The sequence below is a fragment of the Triticum aestivum genome, chromosome 5D (assembly GCF_018294505.1).
Source record: "Triticum aestivum cultivar Chinese Spring chromosome 5D, IWGSC CS RefSeq v2.1, whole genome shotgun sequence".
NCBI classification, from domain to species: Eukaryota; Viridiplantae; Streptophyta; class Magnoliopsida; order Poales; family Poaceae; genus Triticum; species Triticum aestivum.
Genome location: NC_057808.1, coordinates 343715772 through 343734100, shown reverse-complemented (window position 1 = coordinate 343734100; position 18329 = coordinate 343715772). Strand labels below are relative to the sequence as shown.

The 18329-nt window shown below is 47.6% G+C and overlaps 2 protein-coding genes across 2 annotated transcripts; both read left to right on the top strand.

Moving 5' to 3' along the window:
- Positions 1-6: 6 nt before the first annotated feature.
- On the top strand, positions 7-1095 carry LOC123121637 (probable CCR4-associated factor 1 homolog 7). The gene has a single exon (XM_044541652.1). It carries the CDS (start codon positions 152-154, stop codon positions 989-991), a length of 840 nt encoding a protein of 279 aa, XP_044397587.1. The 5' UTR covers positions 7-151; the 3' UTR covers positions 992-1095.
- Positions 1096-13802: 12707 nt separating this feature from the next.
- LOC123121636 (U-box domain-containing protein 7) lies at positions 13803-16825 on the top strand. Its single transcript, XM_044541651.1, has 3 exons — positions 13803-14657; positions 14758-15676; positions 16475-16825. Exons 1-2 carry the CDS (start codon positions 14128-14130, stop codon positions 15662-15664), a joined length of 1437 nt encoding a protein of 478 aa, XP_044397586.1. The 5' UTR covers positions 13803-14127; the 3' UTR covers positions 15665-15676; positions 16475-16825.
- The last annotated feature ends 1504 nt before the right edge of the window (positions 16826-18329 follow it).

Genomic DNA, 18329 nt, shown 5'->3' with positions numbered 1-18329 from the left:
GCCCCGCCCCACCTCCCCGCCCACGGGAGCCACCGCCCCTCGCCGCTCGCCCGTGGGCCCCGCCGCCTTCCGCTCCGCCGCACCGCCCAGCTCCGAGGCTTCCAGGAAGGAGAGGGGAGGAGAAGCTCGAATCTTTGATGCCCGGTAGCCGATGGCGACGCCGACCGTAGAGAAGCCCGACGGGGTGGAGATCCGCGAGGTGTGGGCGGAGAACCTCGAGGCCGAGTTCGCCGTCATCCGGGAGATCGTCGACGACTACCCCTACGTCGCCATGGACACCGAGTTCCCCGGCGTCGTCTGCCGCCCGCTCGGCACCTTCAAGTCCAACGCCGACTTCAACTACGCCACGCTCAAGGCCAACGTCGACATGCTCAAGCTCATCCAGCTCGGCCTCACCTTCTCCGACGAGCGCGGCGGCCTCCCCGCCCTCGGCCCGGACGGCCGCCCCTGCGTCTGGCAGTTCAACTTCCGGGGCTTCGACCCGCGCACCGACGTCGCCGCCGCGGACTCCATCGACCTGCTGCGCCGCAGCGGGATCGACTTCGCCCGCCACGCCGCCGAGGGGGCCGACTCGCGCCGCTTCGCCGAGCTGCTCATGTCCTCCGGCGTCGTCCTCAACGCCGAGATCCACTGGGTCACCTTCCACAGCGGCTACGACTTCGGCTACTTGCTCAAGCTGCTCACCGGCTCCAACCTGCCGGACACCAGCTCCGGCTTCTTCGACCTCATCAGGATTTACTTCCCAGTGATCTACGACATCAAGCACTTGATGAGATTCTGCAATAGCCTCCACGGCGGGCTGAACAAGCTCGCTGAGCTGCTCGACGTCGAGCGGGTCGGGATCTGCCATCAGGCAGGCTCCGATTCACTGCTGACCGCGCTCTCCTTCAACAAGCTCAAGGAGTCATACTTCGGCGGATTAACTGAGAAATATGCCGGTGTGTTGTATGGTCTAGGCACAGAGGGCGGGGAAACCACCTCTGTTCACTGAGTAATGGATAGTTAAATAAATGATGAACTATTTATGAGAGAAAGGAGAAACCTGTCTGCTGAATGCGTGATGTCTGATTATATCCTCTTGCTTGACACCGAAAAGGTATCACTTTTCTCTCAATTGTGGTACTCCTCAATGAGTTTGTTTAGGTTAGATGACTGAGTTTTTGTTGTTTGATTTTGCATGCTGAAGTTGATGGAATGATGAAACGTGCTCTAGATACTGGTTAAATCTACCTATGCTGATTCTTCACATGACCTGTAGAGTTTAACACTTGATAGATAGCAAAAAGAACACTTCTTTTGTCATGTACTCCCTCGGTAAAGAAATATAAGAGCATTTGGATCACTAGAGCAGTTTTCTAAATGCTCTTATATTTCTTTACAGACGGAGTATATAGTGTTGATTGCTTACTGTTGTGTGTTCTGTTTGAGGAATCACCTACCTCCCGTCATGGGCAGGCGCATGGCTAACCATGGCAGCCAAGGACTCCAATTCTATCACTAGTTGGTTCAAGCTATCTAGTACTCCCTCCGTTCCAAAGTAGATGATTCAACTTTGTGCTAACTTTATACTAAAGTTAGTACAAAGTTGAGTCATCTATTTTGGAATGGAGGGAGTATTATATAGGTCCATGCTTCCATACCAATAGGGTTCTTTCTGGTGTCGAACTTACCAAGGACTGTATTATGTGAAGAGGGGCATCATTTAACCATTTATTAGGAGATTAAGCAGAGATGGCCAGAGATTTTTTTCCCAGTCATGAGCTCAGAGTTTCTGTGTCATGGACCAGGATAAGCTCAGCTGTTGTTCATATATATTGTCAGGATTCTGTTTAGTTTCATAATTACTCCCTCTGTAAAGAAATATAAGAGCGTTTAGATCACTACTTAGCATTTAGCAAGGACTGTCAAATGTCAATAAGTCAAGAAACTTTCCCTAGACATGATTCCGAGTCTCAACATCATGTATGTACCAGGACATGATTCCGAGTCTCAACTGTCCCTAGACATGATTCCGAGTCTATTGTGTCAGTAGTCTGCCTGAGGATCAGAGGATGATTTCAGATGCTACCCTCTCTGGTAATCTGGTCACACCCATCAACCCATCCTCTTCTTTGTTCTCCTCTCTCGTTCAGCCATAGCACTTGGTAGTTTTGAGAGCAACCTCTTTAATTATGTTTATAAATGAACTGTTGCCTCTTATTTTGACTTTATTGAAGGCAAGGGCATCTTTATTTATTTTTGTTTTGAAAGTGACCTCTGTCATTATGGTTATAAAAGTTCCATGTGTTGGCTGTTCATTTTTGAATTGATCTATATTCGTGGACTGTTTAGTCGAAGAGTTCTCATCCATTTCCTGTTAAAGCTTACATGTAGTTTGTAGTTTCCTCAGCAGTTCAATACACTGATCTATACTGTTCTGTATTACGTCAGTAATTGAACTGGTCAAGAAATACCTACCAATCAAAATAATATCGTGTTTGAACTAACTGTGACAGAACAGAAGTAGAATACAGTCCTATTATTTACGTATATCGTATGCATGGATGCAGAGTGCATATCAGTTAGCCAAGTGATACATGTGTATGCCCTTTTGCCTCAGTGCAACCTCCAAAATTAGTTAGAAAAGGTCCTTTCCTGGCCATTCCTCTATGAATTGTGTTTGCATTGTGCTTTACAATTCTGTTGATTACTAGTTTTATCATATTCCTTCTGCTTCTCTTGCTCTTGTTGTACTATTGCCTTTCCTTACTGTAGATTGTTAGCCTGATACACGGGGCTTCTCAGTTCTTTCTCATTTTGCCTCAGTGCATAACCTCTGAGATAGGTTAGAGAAGTTCCTTTCCTGGTTACTTCTGTGTGAATCTCTGCATTTGTACTTCACAATTCTGACGATTACTAATTTTATCATATCCCCTCTGCCTCTCGTGCTCTTGGTGTATTTTCTTTTTTCACTGTTGATTGTTTGCCTGAATAGCGGGGCTTGCAGTTCTTTGTTGCTACAATACTGAATATAGCTGACTGTATCTTCGGGGCATTGTTGGATCGTAGACAGTTCATTCTTGTGGGCTTTACCGTTTTATGTAGGCGCCCCTCAATGGTTTGATGGGAGGCTTAAGCCTGAGGGCAACCCAGCTTTACTGTGTACCATCCATGGGAGACCAGTCACTTATTTGCTGGCTGACTGTCTCTTGATGCGTTTCTTATTCTGCAATCGCTGGTTATGCTGACATGACAGCTTTATTGTGCCCAGCATTTCACATCGGTACATACTGTGAATGTAGAGCTTGCAGCTTAACATCTCCTCTGTTTAAATTTTACAATGCAGGTCTCTGTATTTTCTATGCAAACTCTTACTAGTAAGTATTTTTGCTTGTCTTAAAGAAATGGATTCAAAATTCACCAGAGCTGAATTGGGATCAGCAATATTGCTTTGCAACTCTGGTGTCTCAGATACTAGTTGTTCACTAATTCAAACTGGTATTTTCGCTTGTCTTAAAGACATAACTTCAAAGTTCACCAGAGCTGAACTGGTATTAGCAATATTCCTCTGCAACTCTGGTGTCTCTCAGATACTGATTGTTCACTAATTTGATCTGGTGGTTTTGCTTTCTTAAAGAAATAGCTTCAAAATTCACCAGAGCTGGAATGTAATCAGCAGTATTGCTTTACAACTCTGGTGTGTCTCAGGCACTAATTATTTACTACTCGTAGTTAGATATGGTTCTTCTCCTGGTAACTTCTCTACGCGAATTGTCCACTACTTTTTTCATGTTGCCTTCGCTTTTCTTGCTGTTGTTGTAGTGTTTTTGCTTACCGCAGACTGTATATGTGCCTGAATAGTGGCTCCCTTTTGAACCATAATATCATGGGAGCTTCTCGGTTCTTTTTAGTACATCAGGCATATTACAGCTATAGTATTCTGTCTTTTAAAATGTGGTTCACTAAATCTTGTACGTGGCTGTTTGTAATTTTGCTTGCATTGTCGTGTCATGTATTTAATGGTTCGATGAGAGGTTTAGGTCTGAGGACAGCCCTGCTTTACTGTCCAACATTCATGATAAACCAGCCATTTTTTGCTGTCTGGCAAGTGGATTTTCGCTTGAGGTCTTTTTTACTTAATATAAGACGTTTTTTGACACTGTCATAGACTCTAAAAGCGTCCTATAAAAAGTAACGGAGGTACTACCTCCAATCCATGATGCCCCAGTAAGTGTCGCAGTTTTGGACCTAATTAACCCCAGTTCAAAACTGCGACACTTATTTTGGATTGGAGGGAGTAGTATTTTGTAATGTGATGGTTATCTTGACGTCAATATGTTGATACATACTGTGAATGTGAGTGTGCACCTGAACATCTTATCTATTTAAACTTTACAATTCATGTATTTATGTGTTCTTTGTGTGAATTCTTATTGTTCATTTGACTCTTAAAAAAACCAGCTGCAAAATCAATAAGACCTGAATTGGAATCACCGATATTGTTTCACAACAATAGTTTGTCTCAGCAGAAAGAATATAATACATGTTGGTAATCCGAATCGAATTCTTCACTGTGATTTTGGGGTTTCTATCCAGGCATTCTACAATCTTTTTTATGGCTTGATTTTTGTTTTACTTTCGAGGGAACAGATTTGCTGCTTGATTCTGCATGTCGTGGAGAGTTACCGCTGCGCCTGCATCTACTGTATGATAACCCTGTCGGTGTCATTTCATTTTAGGAGGTTTTGCCTTGTGGCTGCAAATGTCTCACGTGGATATTTGTTTGTATGATCACCTGTTCCATTTGAAATTGGTTGGTGCATCCTATATGTGAGACCTTTTAGTTTATGTCCGTGTAGTTTGTAAAGTTGCAGCCCACGTTTTACTGCGTAAAATTCTTGGTCTGAGTTAGTTCTTGTGTATTTCATCTTCCGTTTAACGTAGTGCAGCCTTTGCTGAAGATGAGATGGACCTGCTGCTTCCGCTTCCAGCGCGCATGCCCGGCGGCACCTTTGCGTGTGATGAGGCCACGTGCCGGTTCCTTGCTATCCAACGATCTCGCCAAATACGTACGCTCTGACCATCAGCAGGCTAGTCTGCTGTTGGGATGGTTAGAGCATCTACAGTGGGGCTTGGCAAATCTGGCCTTTCAAATGCTTACAAACTCATGCATCTACGTCGATACACACATCATTCGGCTACTCCATCACTACTAACTAAACATTTTATTAGATTATCAAAATTTGGCATGTTTGGCTGTGGTGGAGTTCATCCACGGCTACCGTTGCCCTTCCCCGCGCCCTTGTTGTCCTTCTTGCGATAGTACTGGTCAAAGACACAGTATAGATCGAGCTGGATCCGCTCGTCGCGGAGCTTATCCTCGGCAGTCGGGATGACACCCAGTCGATGGATCCGGACTGGTCGGAGTCTGATCCCCTGCCTGCCATGTCGGAGAAGGCCGGAAACCGCCGGAGAGGAGCTCGGGTGGCGTAGGGGAGTGGAGGAAAGTGGCTAGGGTTTGCTCCCACGAGCGGATGAGGACGAATATATATGGGGTCGGGTGGGCCGGCATGGCCGGGCCGATGTGGTGGACGTGCCCGGGCGCGTCCATATTCATCTCATATTTAGGCTGGATTAGAGGGGTGTCGATCAGTCCGGACGTTTGAGACCTGTTTGAGGCGTACGTCCGGGTCGAAAAATCGTGACTGTGCGACTTGCTCGGGCATATGAGGCTGGTTTGAGGCGTCCGGCTGGCTGTTGATGCTCCTACTTGGATTCGAAGAGTCTCGCGCAAAGGCTATCGGCGAATTCTAGAAGACGCTAGCCCTGTCGTGCCAATAGTGCTTGGTTAAACGGGCGGAAATCCCTGAAACCGAGCCCAGCCAGCTTTTTGGCCTCCTCGTTTTATTTCAAGCATACGAATGGTCATTCTATTCCCAAAAAGTAATTTCTCATCATACTGTTCAGATCATCACACCTCCAAAGGAAAATTGAAAAAGGAAAAGAAAAACTGTCTCTCAATTGCACCAGTTCAGAGTCTTGTTTGTCGGTGCCGCCAGAGCGAAGCACGATCTTGTCTGCCAATTCGGCTGTGTGGTGCTCTCTGTTTCTGGCCCGCCACAGTGAAGTTCCGGCCCGATCTGTCGGTTTTTCACCGGCGTGCCGTTCCTCTCGTGCCGCTACGTGTTTGATTTGCAATATTTCTCAAACAACAAAGCCGTGCTCAGTTCTTGTCTGTTTGACCATGGCAATGCAGGCGCCGGCCGAACACTCTGACCGCTCGCCGGGGGGCCGTTTCGCTAGGACACGCCGACAAAGCCGAGCGGTGGCGTCGTTCGCCGCGTCAGACAATCTCAGAAGCTCCCACGACGCGCGGCCCCCGGCTCATCTCGATCACCGACGCCCCATTTACGCTTGGATTGACACACGCGCGCTGCCTCCATCCCCTGCACCCGGCGTTGCTCCTTGACGCGGCGGTGGCATGGGTCGTCGCCGCCGGCCCGCCTTATCGGTTGAGGATGTCAGTGCATGAGCACGCGAGGCATCATTCCGGGGCTCGCCCGCCGGTGTCGGTGCGCGGCGCCCGTACGGTCTGCGCGGTGAGGTAGGTCGGCAGGGTGGACCCTCTCGCACTCGCGGTGCAGGGCGTGCAGCAAATGTGCTGTGGCTCGGAAGTCAAAGCGCGCATCTGCCAGTACGGCGGTGCTAAATGAGCGAGGGATACAGTACAGGGCTGACTACGGTCGCTCGCTCGCTCGCTTGCGTGGTCGGGAGGGCAACGCCAGCCTGACTGGCGATTCCTGGGAGTGCAGAGCCATTTTACTTTTCGGTATCCGTGCACTGCACTGGCTCCTCACCTGATTCTGCCGTACTCTTCTGCATGCTCGCCCTGGTCACTCTTTTGGAAGGGATCTTCGTTGACCCAATCGCAACCGCGTGAGAATTGACAAAACTGATTTGTTGAAAAGTTAACCCAAAAACGACTTGACTGTACCAACAAACTAAGCAAATGTAAGTAACTCCTGCTCGGCGCCACGTCTAAAGACCCTCGGCGATATTTTATGAACTGAACGGCGTTTGGGGTGTTGATCTCTAAGCTTATTGCCAAACTGAATGAGGCTCAAACAGATGGATGACGGAAAGTATGACAGCTCCGCAGTTTTTGGAGCTGAGCCTCAAACTTAATGAATGACGCCCAACAGAGGTTTTTGCTCTGTTTCGACATTGCCAAGGATTTTATTCAATACGGAGGTAAAAGATTTGTCTCATCGATAAATTAAGCAACATGCCAAGGATTATGCTAATTCTCTTTACGCCTCTTGTTTTTGTTTTTCAGCTTAGATGCATGTCAATCGCCTGAAAACGGAATTCGGGTCGATTTGGTGGAGAAGAAATCAACAGCCACAGAGCACCGAGGCAGGTTTGATCTTGTCCGTCGGGGGAGGGGGGGGGGTAGGGTGCAGGGGGTAGCAGCTACCCCCTTCTCTATCTTAGGCGTGGGGGTGGTGCAGGTTCGCCTGAGGATTTCAAGGGGTTTGCCAGTTTAGAGGGATGACCGGAGGCGGCAGCAAAACGACGGCGGCGAGAAGTTGATGGGAGGGCGGGGCGGCTAGGCCAGCGCGCGGGAGCGCCACCGGCCGGAGGGCGGAAGTAGGCGGCCCGGCCGGTGGTAGCAAGCGGCGGGAGAAAGAAGAACACTGCTGGCTACGATCTATTTTCCAGGAAGGAGATTGTTGGAGGGAAAAGACGTAATCTGGAACGTTCGTTTTTTTTATCTAACAATTCAGATTGATCCGGGCAAAATTGACTGGCCAAAAGAGAAATTTGAGTGACCAGCTCCTAGCCATTCCCTTTGTATTTTAGTGCTGTTTTAGTCAACTTTCGCCTATCGTTTGGCTAGTGTCCATGACAGATTATAAAATAATCACAAGGCAAATCATTCCCGAACCATGAAAGTCGATCTTAAGCTACGGTAAATTATGGTTACTTGCAGGCGCGAGGTTATTGGGTAACATTTTACTGGGAGAATGATCCCTCATTCTTTATTTAACCTCTGTGGTCATGTTTTTTTTTTCAAAAAGGGGTTTTACCCCAGCCTCTGCATCAGAAAGATGCATACGGCTCATATTATTAAAAAAAATATCCAGCAACAAGTCTCCAAATCTCGAAATATGTAATAAACAAACGCTCATAAGAGCTAAACAGAAAAGCCACAACTGGCTGGCAAATAAAAATAGGAGCACTACATGCCTATCCTATTACATGACCGCCGTCCAAACCGGTTGAAAATATCCCGAGCTACCATCTCCCATCGGGTAGACGCAGTAACCAAACGCTCCCTGGCTTCCGTCGGAGTGAGTAGCGACCACATACGGATCAACGCTGTGGCCCTGAAGATAACCTGCAAAAAATGAATGTTCGTTGATCTGTTAAAAACCAAATCATTTCTGCAGTTCTAATAAAGCAAAACGCCAACACGAATGTGCCTCGCTGTATCGGAGTCAACCCCATCAAGCCACGTTCCAAATAACATGTTGATGGAAGTAGGCGGATTAATATTAAAAGCAATATGAATCGACCGCCATAGAATCTTAGCGAGCGGACAATCAAGAAAGAGGTGTTTGATAGTTTCGTTATGGTCACAAAAACTACATCTAGCAGAACCCACCCAATTGCGTTTTGCCAGATTATCCTTAGTCAAAATAACTTATTTATGCACGAACCACATAAACACTTTGATTCGCAAAGGTACCTTTACTTTCCAAACGTGCTTCGAGGAAGGAATGACGCTAGAGTTTATGACGTCCAGATACATGGATTTGACCGAGAACACGCCATTCTTAGTTAGTTTCCAATACAACTGATCTGGCTGCTGAGACAGCTGGACATCCATCAAACGTCTTACAAGATGAAGCCAGGCCTCCCAACGATTTCCAACTAGCGTCCTCCGAAAACTAATATTGAGGGGAGTGGATTGTAAAACGGTTGCAACGTAAGCTTCTCTACGTTGAACAACGTTGTACAGAGTAGGATATTGAAGTGCAAGGGGAGTCTCCCCAAGCCACGTATCCTCCCAGAACCTCGTATTAGCTCCATTTCCGACTAAGAACCTTGTCCTGTTGAAAAAGAGTGGCTTGACTCTCATCAATCCTTTCCAAAATGGCGAGTCAGTCGGCCTCGCTGTCACCTGGGCCAAGGTTTTAGACTGAAGATACTTATTTCGTAAAATCTGAGCCCAAGTAGCCTCCGTCTCGGACGAAAGTTTAAACAGCCACTTGCTAAGGAGACATCTGTTTTTGACTTCCAGATTTTCAATACCTAGACCCCCTTGGTCCTTCGGCCTACAGATTATATCCCATTTAGCAAGCCTATACTTTTGTTTAAGCTCATCACTCTGCCAAAAGAATCGAGATCGATAGAAGTCTAGCCTCTTCCTGACACCCACCGGGACCTCGAAAAAGGATAGGAGAAACATAGGCATACTGGTGAGGACCGAATTAATCAAAATTAATCGCCCTTCATATGACATGAGCTTCCCTTTCCAACAGCTCAGTTTCTTCTTAAAACGATCCTCGATGCATTTCCACTCATTGTTAGTCAGCTTACGATGATGAATGGGTATACCTAAATACGTGAACGGTAACGTGCCCAACTCACATCCGAACAATTTTATACGCCTCCTGGTCATCATTAGCTCTTCCAAAACAGAACAATTCGCTCTTGTGGAAGTTAATTTTGAGCCCGGACAATTGTTCAAATATGCATAACACAAGCTTCATGTTTCTCGCTTTCGCCAAGTCGTGCTCCATAAAGATGATAGTATCATCAACATACTGAAGGATGGAGATACCGCCATCAACTAAATGCAGAACAAGGCTACCTACCTGCCCCGCATCCTTAGCCCGTCCTATTAAAATAGTCAGTATATCAACCACTATGTTGAATAGGATCGGTGACATGGGATCTCCTTGCCTTAACCCTTTGTGAGTCTGGAAATAGTGACCTATATCGTCATTCACTTTAATCCCTACACTCCCTTTTTGCGTAAAGGATTCAATCTGGTTTCTCCAGGCCGTGTCAAATCCTTTCATACGCAAAGCCTATTGAAGGAAAGGCCATTTAACTTTATCGTATGCTTTTTCAAAATTCACTTTTAAAAACAACGCCATCTAGTTTTTTTAAGTGAACCTCCGTGGTCATGTAACATGAAGACTTTGTTTCTTCTCTTATTATTAAATGAGATGAGGCAAATCTTTCCCTCTCTTTCAAAAAAAGAAAAGAAAAGAAAAGAAAAGCTTGAATTCATCATAAGCTCAGATCCTGGGCGTCGTGCTTGGTCGGCACGAGCTTCTGGACTCTCCGAGGAGCGCGGCATCCGGCAAGGACGTATGCACGCCCCGTGAGATCTCTTTCCCTGAGCTGTTCAACACATGCCCAGCGGTCTGCTCCCTCCTTGGTGCCGCTGTCCAGTTCAGGCCAGCTACTCAGCGTTTCGGTTGGTTAATTTTAGTGATTCCAGCAACATTCACAAGCTCGCCAACAGAACGAACGTGCATGTACGCCTATGTTATGGGCTTCTGTCCTTTGACTGATCAGCTGTGTTTCTTTTCCAGCACTGCACCAAAATGCTCAACTTTTTGCTCTTCTGGCCAACTTTTGTACTAGCTCAACTCTTTTGCTCTCCTGGCATGTACCCCTGCAGTTTTGGCACCGAGCTAGGCTCAACGAACGCCATCGCCCATCGACAGGCAGGCCAAAAGGACACACGCATAGTATGCCACCCGCAAAGAAAAAGCACATAGTATGCACTGTCACATTATAAGTATTAACCATGCCTGCTAGAATTTGCCATCCGTGTAACAATACCCATCAGCAAATGCACCTGATACAAAGTTTGACTTCAGATAAATCTGAGTAAGAAAAATGATGAAACTATTAAAAAGATCATTGCTCACCTCGCACTCTCATAAAGGTCCGTGCTACATGTAGCTCTTAATTTACAACCCGCTTCTCTTCTCTCTCCTCTTATCTCTCTTACAACTTAGGCTCTGTTTGGAAGCAAATGTCGTATTCAAACCTCAGTATTTTGATACTACGGTTTTTTATAGCGGCGACAATGAATACTGTAGTTTATGAAACCAACAGTCTTTCTAAGTATTGCAGAAACAGTGGTATGTTTGGAAATCAAAAGTATATAACGTTGCAATAGGCCACCAGTAGACAAAGCCTTTGTTGTGTTTCTCAGTTTTAAAAAAAGAGGTCCCATCCTTTTTTTATACTGCAATAATACTATAGTTTTGTGGATATTGTAGTTTATAATACTAAATTTTTTATTACACCCAAACACCTCAAAGTATTTAAAACCATATTAAAAAAAATTGTAGTATTCTTGAAATACTTTGCAACCAAACACTACATTAGCAATCAATACTTAACCCTTATAACCCGCTTACATCACCTTATTGTACTTGCTCTAAAGGGTCCAACTAACAAAAATCTCTTCAATCAAGTTAGATGGGTCAAGTAGATTTTGTAGTTTGCAAAGTACACGCCCAATTAGAGCGCTTGTTTTTCTAAAAACACACACACTTGTTGATGCATTAATCTATACTAACCGCAGCGCATGCATGTGCACCACATTCTCAAAAAATAAGCATGGATAGTCACATGCACTGGTTGTTGGATTTCATGATTAATTCTATAATTTAAATTATGATTAAAGCAACAATTAGCATGTATATGTCAAACATAGTAGATGCAATAAACAACATGATCAACAACATTACACATGTAACAACAATCATAATTAGAGATTGGATCATATTACGATGCACAAGCTGATCGTTTGTACATGAAGTAATAGTGGCGGCTGCAGAGGCGATGTTGTTGATGACGATTTAGCGAAGACCGGTCAAAGCAGACAGCAGCAGAGACGACGGTGCGCGACACCGCCCGACTTGGAAGGAAGACGACCCATGGTGACGAACGTAACGAGTCGCACTTAGTGCTTTCCAAAAACCTAATTCATTGTCTCCCGATGCAGGATCACAAGAGCGAAAGATTCCCGACACACGCTCTCCCACTCGGCGATGCACACCGATATTTGGGATGGAGAAGACTACAACGGCGACGCAAATAGCAAGGCGAGGTAAAAAAACTCGATTTTGATGTATATTTGGTCGTGTCCGGTAAATCATATGTGTAGGAGAAACCACTCGGTCTCATGTCGTGTTTTACAATCCAAACCTACTAGGTTTCCTACTTGAAAACTTATTGGTCATGTTTTAACTCCAAATTTTATTTGTCAATAAACCAACAATAAAACATCAAAAAGAAAGTTGTGCTCCTGCAAGGCCACGAACCGTTCACACGCATGCGCACGTCCGCGCCCTTTGCCCCAGGCCTGTGCTCAGCGAAACGAGGCGAGGCGGGCTCGGGCGTGTGGGGTTCTCTTTCTCTGCTCGTACCAATCACTTAGTGGAGTCGGAAGGCTCCACCATATGAGTTCGTCTCACACCACCTCCCCCAGCACCATGGGACTAAATATCGGACCTCGACATCTTTCATTTATACATGGGCCTTTGAGATTTACTTAGAAATTTTTTATATGCACATGGGCCAAGCCCATTAATTCTAACATTATTGTCATTTTATTTAATCATTGCACACAACAATTTAATGCATATTTGAATCAGAATACCCCCACCAATCCATAATAAGTGTTATCACTAGGATGCCGAGTTTCTAAACTCGAGCTCAAATGCTCCTGCATGAACCGTAAATTTTAAAAAATAGAAATAAAATAAAAAATTCTGAAAATTTTATGTGGCAAGCTTTAAAGAATGTTTTAAGTGCACGTAAAATTTCATCACAAAATCACATCCGTGCAAGGCATGGTAAAAAAACAATATCGACGCTATGAAAATGTTAATTTCAAACGCATTTCGAGCACTGTTTTTTGTTTTTGCCACGACTATCTCTAATGTGATTTCGTGATGAAAAATTGCATGCACTTCAAACATTTCTTAAAGTTTGCCGAAATACCATTTTTTTGAAACAAATTTGATTTTATTGTTCACAACAGGAGCATTTGAGCTCGAGATTAGAAGCATACTTTCGTTATCACCACACTTATTATGGATCAGAGGGAATATTTAGTAAACAAAGTGGAAATTAAGTTAATTGTGGTAGACGCTGCACCGCTGCACATGGTATATACTCACCAGCAAATGCGTCTGATAGATGTATAAATCATGCGTGATAGACGTAGTATTGATCATACTACGTGCTAGAATTGCAATGCTCATACATATTCCTCTCTCCGTCTGGAAATACTTGTCGCAGAAATGTATAAAAATGGATGTATCTAAAACTAAAATATGTCTAGATACATCCATTCCTCGGACAAGTATTTTGGGACCGAGAGAGTAATACCCATCAGCAAATGCGCCTGATACGGTCGTATCATCAGGGCGTATGATACCGACAAGAGCCAATCAGCGGGAGTAGACTGGTAGTAGGAGTATCTTGGACTCCTCTGTCGGCGGAGCTACAAAATCTTGTGCTGCGTCAATGCAGACATGGGTGCGCGGCGGCGTGTCAAGCAAGTGGCACTGCATGCACACAGTAACTACGCCTCATCACTCTTTCCGCAACTACTCCTAGACTGTAAATGAGCCACGATAGATCCCAGATTTGTACTGCTGCCGAACTTTCGGAGTAACAGAGATAAACTAATTGCTCCACCATCCTGCACACCAAGCCTGATCAAATACTTTTAAGTTTAACTCGCTCGCAGATCGATTCGTCTGCAAATGACCTGGTGCCGCATTTTTTAACACATTTTTTAGTCACCTCCTCGATGGCCCCCCACTGCAAAATCCAACTGTAAATCCCGCATTGATGGCGTCCAGTTTTTAATTGCTCCCTCCATTTTTTATCCTGGCTGCGTGGGCCCGCCCTGTCAGTCCTCGGTGACCACCTTGCCTTTCACACGGACGGAGTATAAACCCTCTCTGTTACTACGCCGCGCCGCGCCACGGCTTCCGCTGCACGCCATTACCGAAGCGCCCCCTCCTTCGCCAAGTGTCCCCCTCCCTCCTCCGGCCAATGTGACTTGCTGTCGAAGCCGCGGTAGGGGAAGGAGCGATGGTGGTCAGGTGCGTGCACGCCGATGCGGGTGGCTTCCGGCTCTGGCCGGTCTTCTCGGCCGCCACCATGCGGAGGAAGCTTCTTGAGGTGCTGACGTGCGGCGGCGGCGGCGGTTCTTGTCGCGGCCGGACGTCCTTCCGGTCGCCCCAGCCGCGCGCGCAGTCGCAGCCGAGGCCGCGGTCCGACCGCCTCGCGGAGCTGCTCAGGGCGGAGCCGTCCGAGTGCGGCGACGACGAGGGCGAGGCTGACGCGGCCGCCAGGAAGTCGGCGGCGCTGGAGGAGCTCAAGGTCGTGGTCGCCGCCCTTCAGGATGGAGAGGGAGACGTTGCCGGCGGCGTCTCGTGGCGTGTCGAGGCGGCCACGGTCGTGCGGAGGAAGGCCAAGGACGACGCCATGGCCAGGGAGATGCTCGCGATGCTCGGCGCCATCCCGCCGCTCGTCGCCATGCTCGACCAGGGTGGAGGCGGCGAGGAGCTCCTGGCCGCCGCGCTGTACGCGCTCCTCAACATGGGGATCGGCAATGACACGTGAGTTTTCTGTTCCGCCACGCGCTCCTCTGTTTCTTGTTGATCAGATCTGGGGTGCTCGGCTTCTGATTCTGCAGGAGGTGTTTGGTTTGATTCGCAGGAACAAGGCCGCGATCGTCCAGGCCGGCGCCGTGCACAAGATGCTCCGCATTGCCGAGGGCGCGTCCGGCGCTCTGACGGGGGCGCTCGTCGCCAACTTCCTCTGCCTCAGCGCGCTGGACGCGAACAAGCCCATCATCGGCGCCTCCGGGGCCGCGCCCTTCCTCGTGCGCGCGTTCGAGGCCGCGGCCACGGAGCAGGTCCGGCACGACGCCCTGCGCGCGCTGCTCAACCTCTCCATCGCGCCGGCGAACGCGCCGCACCTGCTGTCCGCGGGGCTCGCGCCGTCGCTGATCGCCGCCATCGGGGACATGTCGGCGTCGGACCGCGCCCTCGCCGCGCTCTGCAACGTCGTGGCCGCCTGCCCCGAGGGCCGGCGCGCGGTGAGCCGCGCCCCGGACGCGGTGCCGGTGCTCGTGGACGTGCTCAACTGGTCCGACGACGCCGGGTGCCAGGAGAAGGCCGCGTACGTGCTGATGGTGCTGGCGCACCGGAGCTACGGCGACCGCACGGCCATGGCGGAGGCCGGCGCCACGTCGGCGCTGCTGGAGCTGACGCTGGTGGGCACGGCGCTGGCGCAGAAGCGCGCGTCGAGGATCCTGGAGATCCTGCGCGCCGACAAGGGCAAGCAGGTGGCGGACGCGTCCGGCGTCGTGGCCACGGTGTCGGCGCCGCAGGAGCGCGGCGGCGGCGGAGGGCGGTGCCAGGAGGAGGAGGAGGCGGAGGCAGAGGGGGAGGCCTGCTGCATGAGCAACGAGAAGCGCGCCGTGCGGCAGCTGGTGCAGCAGAGCCTGCAGAGCAACATGCGGCGGATCGTGCGGCGGGCGCGGCTCCCGCAGGACCTGGCGCCGCCGGACGGCCTCAAGGCGCTCACCTCCTCCTCCACCTCCAAAAGCCTGCCGTTCTAAGCCCCACCGCAGGTAAAAAAAAAAAACAAGTTCATCCACATTCCTTGCTTCAGTGCCACACAATGGCAGTAACAAATACAGTTCGTCGCACTAGTTGTTTTTGTCAGTTGATCACCCCACTGTCATGTCAATGTTCTACTGTAGCATTTTGTCTGCCACCACCAGATCAGTCGACCAACAACGGCTAACTAAACAAGGAATCTAATCACGGGGATTTCCATCCTTGCTTCTAATCACGCTGTCACAGATGACAGGACCCACCAAAACAAAATGTAGTTTCTGCATTAATCTGATAGTGGTCGTACAAGTTAAGAGCTTCTAGTAGTAGTGTTAGTCCACACAACACAGCACACAAGTGCAAAGCTCGATCGGTTTTAATAAAGAAATCGAGTGTCATCCATTTCCCAGTTGGGAGTTTTAAGAAAACCAGGGTGGAAGTGGAACTGGAAGCAGGGTCAATCCTATCCGAGCCTTCTCCACTTTGGTCGGCGTCGTGCTTCGCCTCGAGGGACGCCATGGCCATCGTTGCTCTCCGGCAAAGTAAGCGCGCGCGCGCCCCAACAGTGTTGGGGCCAAGCGCGGCCATCGTGCCCTGGTCCAAAAGTCCTCCCGGCCGGTCAGGACATCATAACGCTCGCGTTTGGACTACCGCTGGTACTGGAGTACTATACTGGTACTCGTACAACACTACACTAGCAGTAGGAGTGTTATGGAAGGAATAGTAGATACATCTTCTGCCCATCTACTGTGCTTGGATTACATTTTTAGCAGATTAAAATAAACCGATCTCTGACCCTGTTCTTGTATCAGGAGGAGAGGCGACTTTGTTGCATGACAGTGGGCAATGGTGGTGCAAGCGTTGGAGGCCGGGAATCTCATCTCTTGGTGCCTGTGGACGGAGTGATGGGCGATGCTTGTTTATGCTCTGCCATGACGGAGCTCACGTGCTCGGATGCATCGGCAGACGGGCGCCGAGATGTTCTTCTTTCTCCTCCTAATCGCTTTTGCTTTTGGTGTTTTAACCGCGCTTCTTCCCAGCTTTTGTATATGTGATAGTTCTAGTTAATTTACTATTAGTCGTATACTACACCTAGTGCCTGGTAGTAGTGGTCAGCGTCAGCCATGGCTTGCTCTTTAATCTTTACCTGTGTGTGCACATGACATGATCTTTTCTTGGAGTGGGAGAGGGGAGGTGTTTTAGAGGTGGTGGTAGAAAAGAGAGGATGCAGTGGAGGGTGATTGATACAGTGCTACTATCTTAATGTTGGACCATTCATCATTCGGTCTTTGCCAGGCTGAAAAACTCCCACGGTCCATGTGTTTCAGCTTTTGCTCCATGTTCATTCGGCACAACTGCTTTGCTTCCAGATTGACATTGGTCTCAATCTAACCACTACCACCGCAAAGATGGTCCAGATTGTTGAGGTGGTCACTGTCACATGGGGCAATCTTGGTACAAATCAATTTACAAACTACTGTACACATAGTTTCAGAACAGGCATCGTATCTCGTTCAGGTACTGTATTGGCATTTATTTGTGAGGAAAACTGGTGTGTACATACGGACATTGCCAGTAGAGTGCTACTGGTAGGAGTATTTGCAAACAGTTTATTAGATTGGCCTTCGCTGTACCGGCCGAGTTAAGTGTGTGGTTATACAGCAGACTCCGCATTTTCATTGGTTTAAGGGCTAGCACGTGGCACGCGGTTTTGATTAAGATTTAAGGGCTTGATTGATCAAAGGAGTGGGTGTTAGGATTACGTCAAGCTTGATTAAGGGTGAGCTAAGATGATCAAGAAGATGCCGCTGCCGCAACTGACAAATTAATACATTATGGTATGGTGCCCAGCTGTGCTCCGGAAGGCGATTCTTGTTCCAAACTGTCCTCACATGGAATTTTCTTCTCTCTTGCAAATGAAAACAATTAGCACCTGCTAATTTTATTTTATATAAACATACTGTATATACGTACAAAAACTTACTTAAATGAGACACACTGTTGCTTGTCTGGTTACTAGAGATCATTGTAAAAAATGAAAGAGAGAAGTGCATATTTCACTCTCAACTCTTGCCCTAGTCTAATTTACAACCCTCAACTCCAATGACGTCTCGCGAACCAACCTATGGTTGGATGGTTAAGAAACAATGGTATACCCAGCCCACAAGAGTTCTAAGTCCTAAATTTGACATTGGTGCTCGCATTTTTCGAAATTTATTTCAGGCCTTTCGGCGATGTGCGTTCAGTGGGAGGAGATGTTCCAGTCGAGTATGAAGATGTCTGTGGAGAATTCGTCAATCTCAAGATAATATGCCGGCTCAGTCTCTCGGAGGTGCTCATAGGAAAAGTGTGTACGTTCGTTCATAGGGGTGAGTGTATGCGACACTTCAATTGCACTGTGTTAAAAAAGCACCAATAATGTCACATTACAACCCCAAACTCTTTAAACCGGCCCGGATTCAACCTTCCCCTCCCTGTTGACCGGTTTTGACCCGCTGACCATCCGGACAGCAAAAAATTGCCAATTTCTAGGGGAAAAACCGAAAATATAATAATAAAAAGTAAAATCAAATATATTTCTAAAAATATAATAGTTATGTAAAAAATGGGAAAAAGTTTGCGGTTGTTGTCTGACCTTTTTTAAATTCTAAAAAATCTGGAAAATAA

What these genes read in the sequence shown, in the direction of transcription:
- LOC123121636 (XM_044541651.1), top strand. Translation starts at nt 14,128, where the DNA reads ATGGTGGTCAGGTGCGTGCACGCCGATGCGGGTGGCTTCCGGCTCTGG. An exon ending in ATGGGGATCGGCAATGACAC is followed by an intron (nt 14,658 to 14,757) that starts GTGAGTTTTCTG and finishes TTTGATTCGCAG; the next exon opens with GAACAAGGCCGCGATCGTCC.
- LOC123121637 (XM_044541652.1), top strand. Translation starts at nt 152, where the DNA reads ATGGCGACGCCGACCGTAGAGAAGCCCGACGGGGTGGAGATCCGCGAG.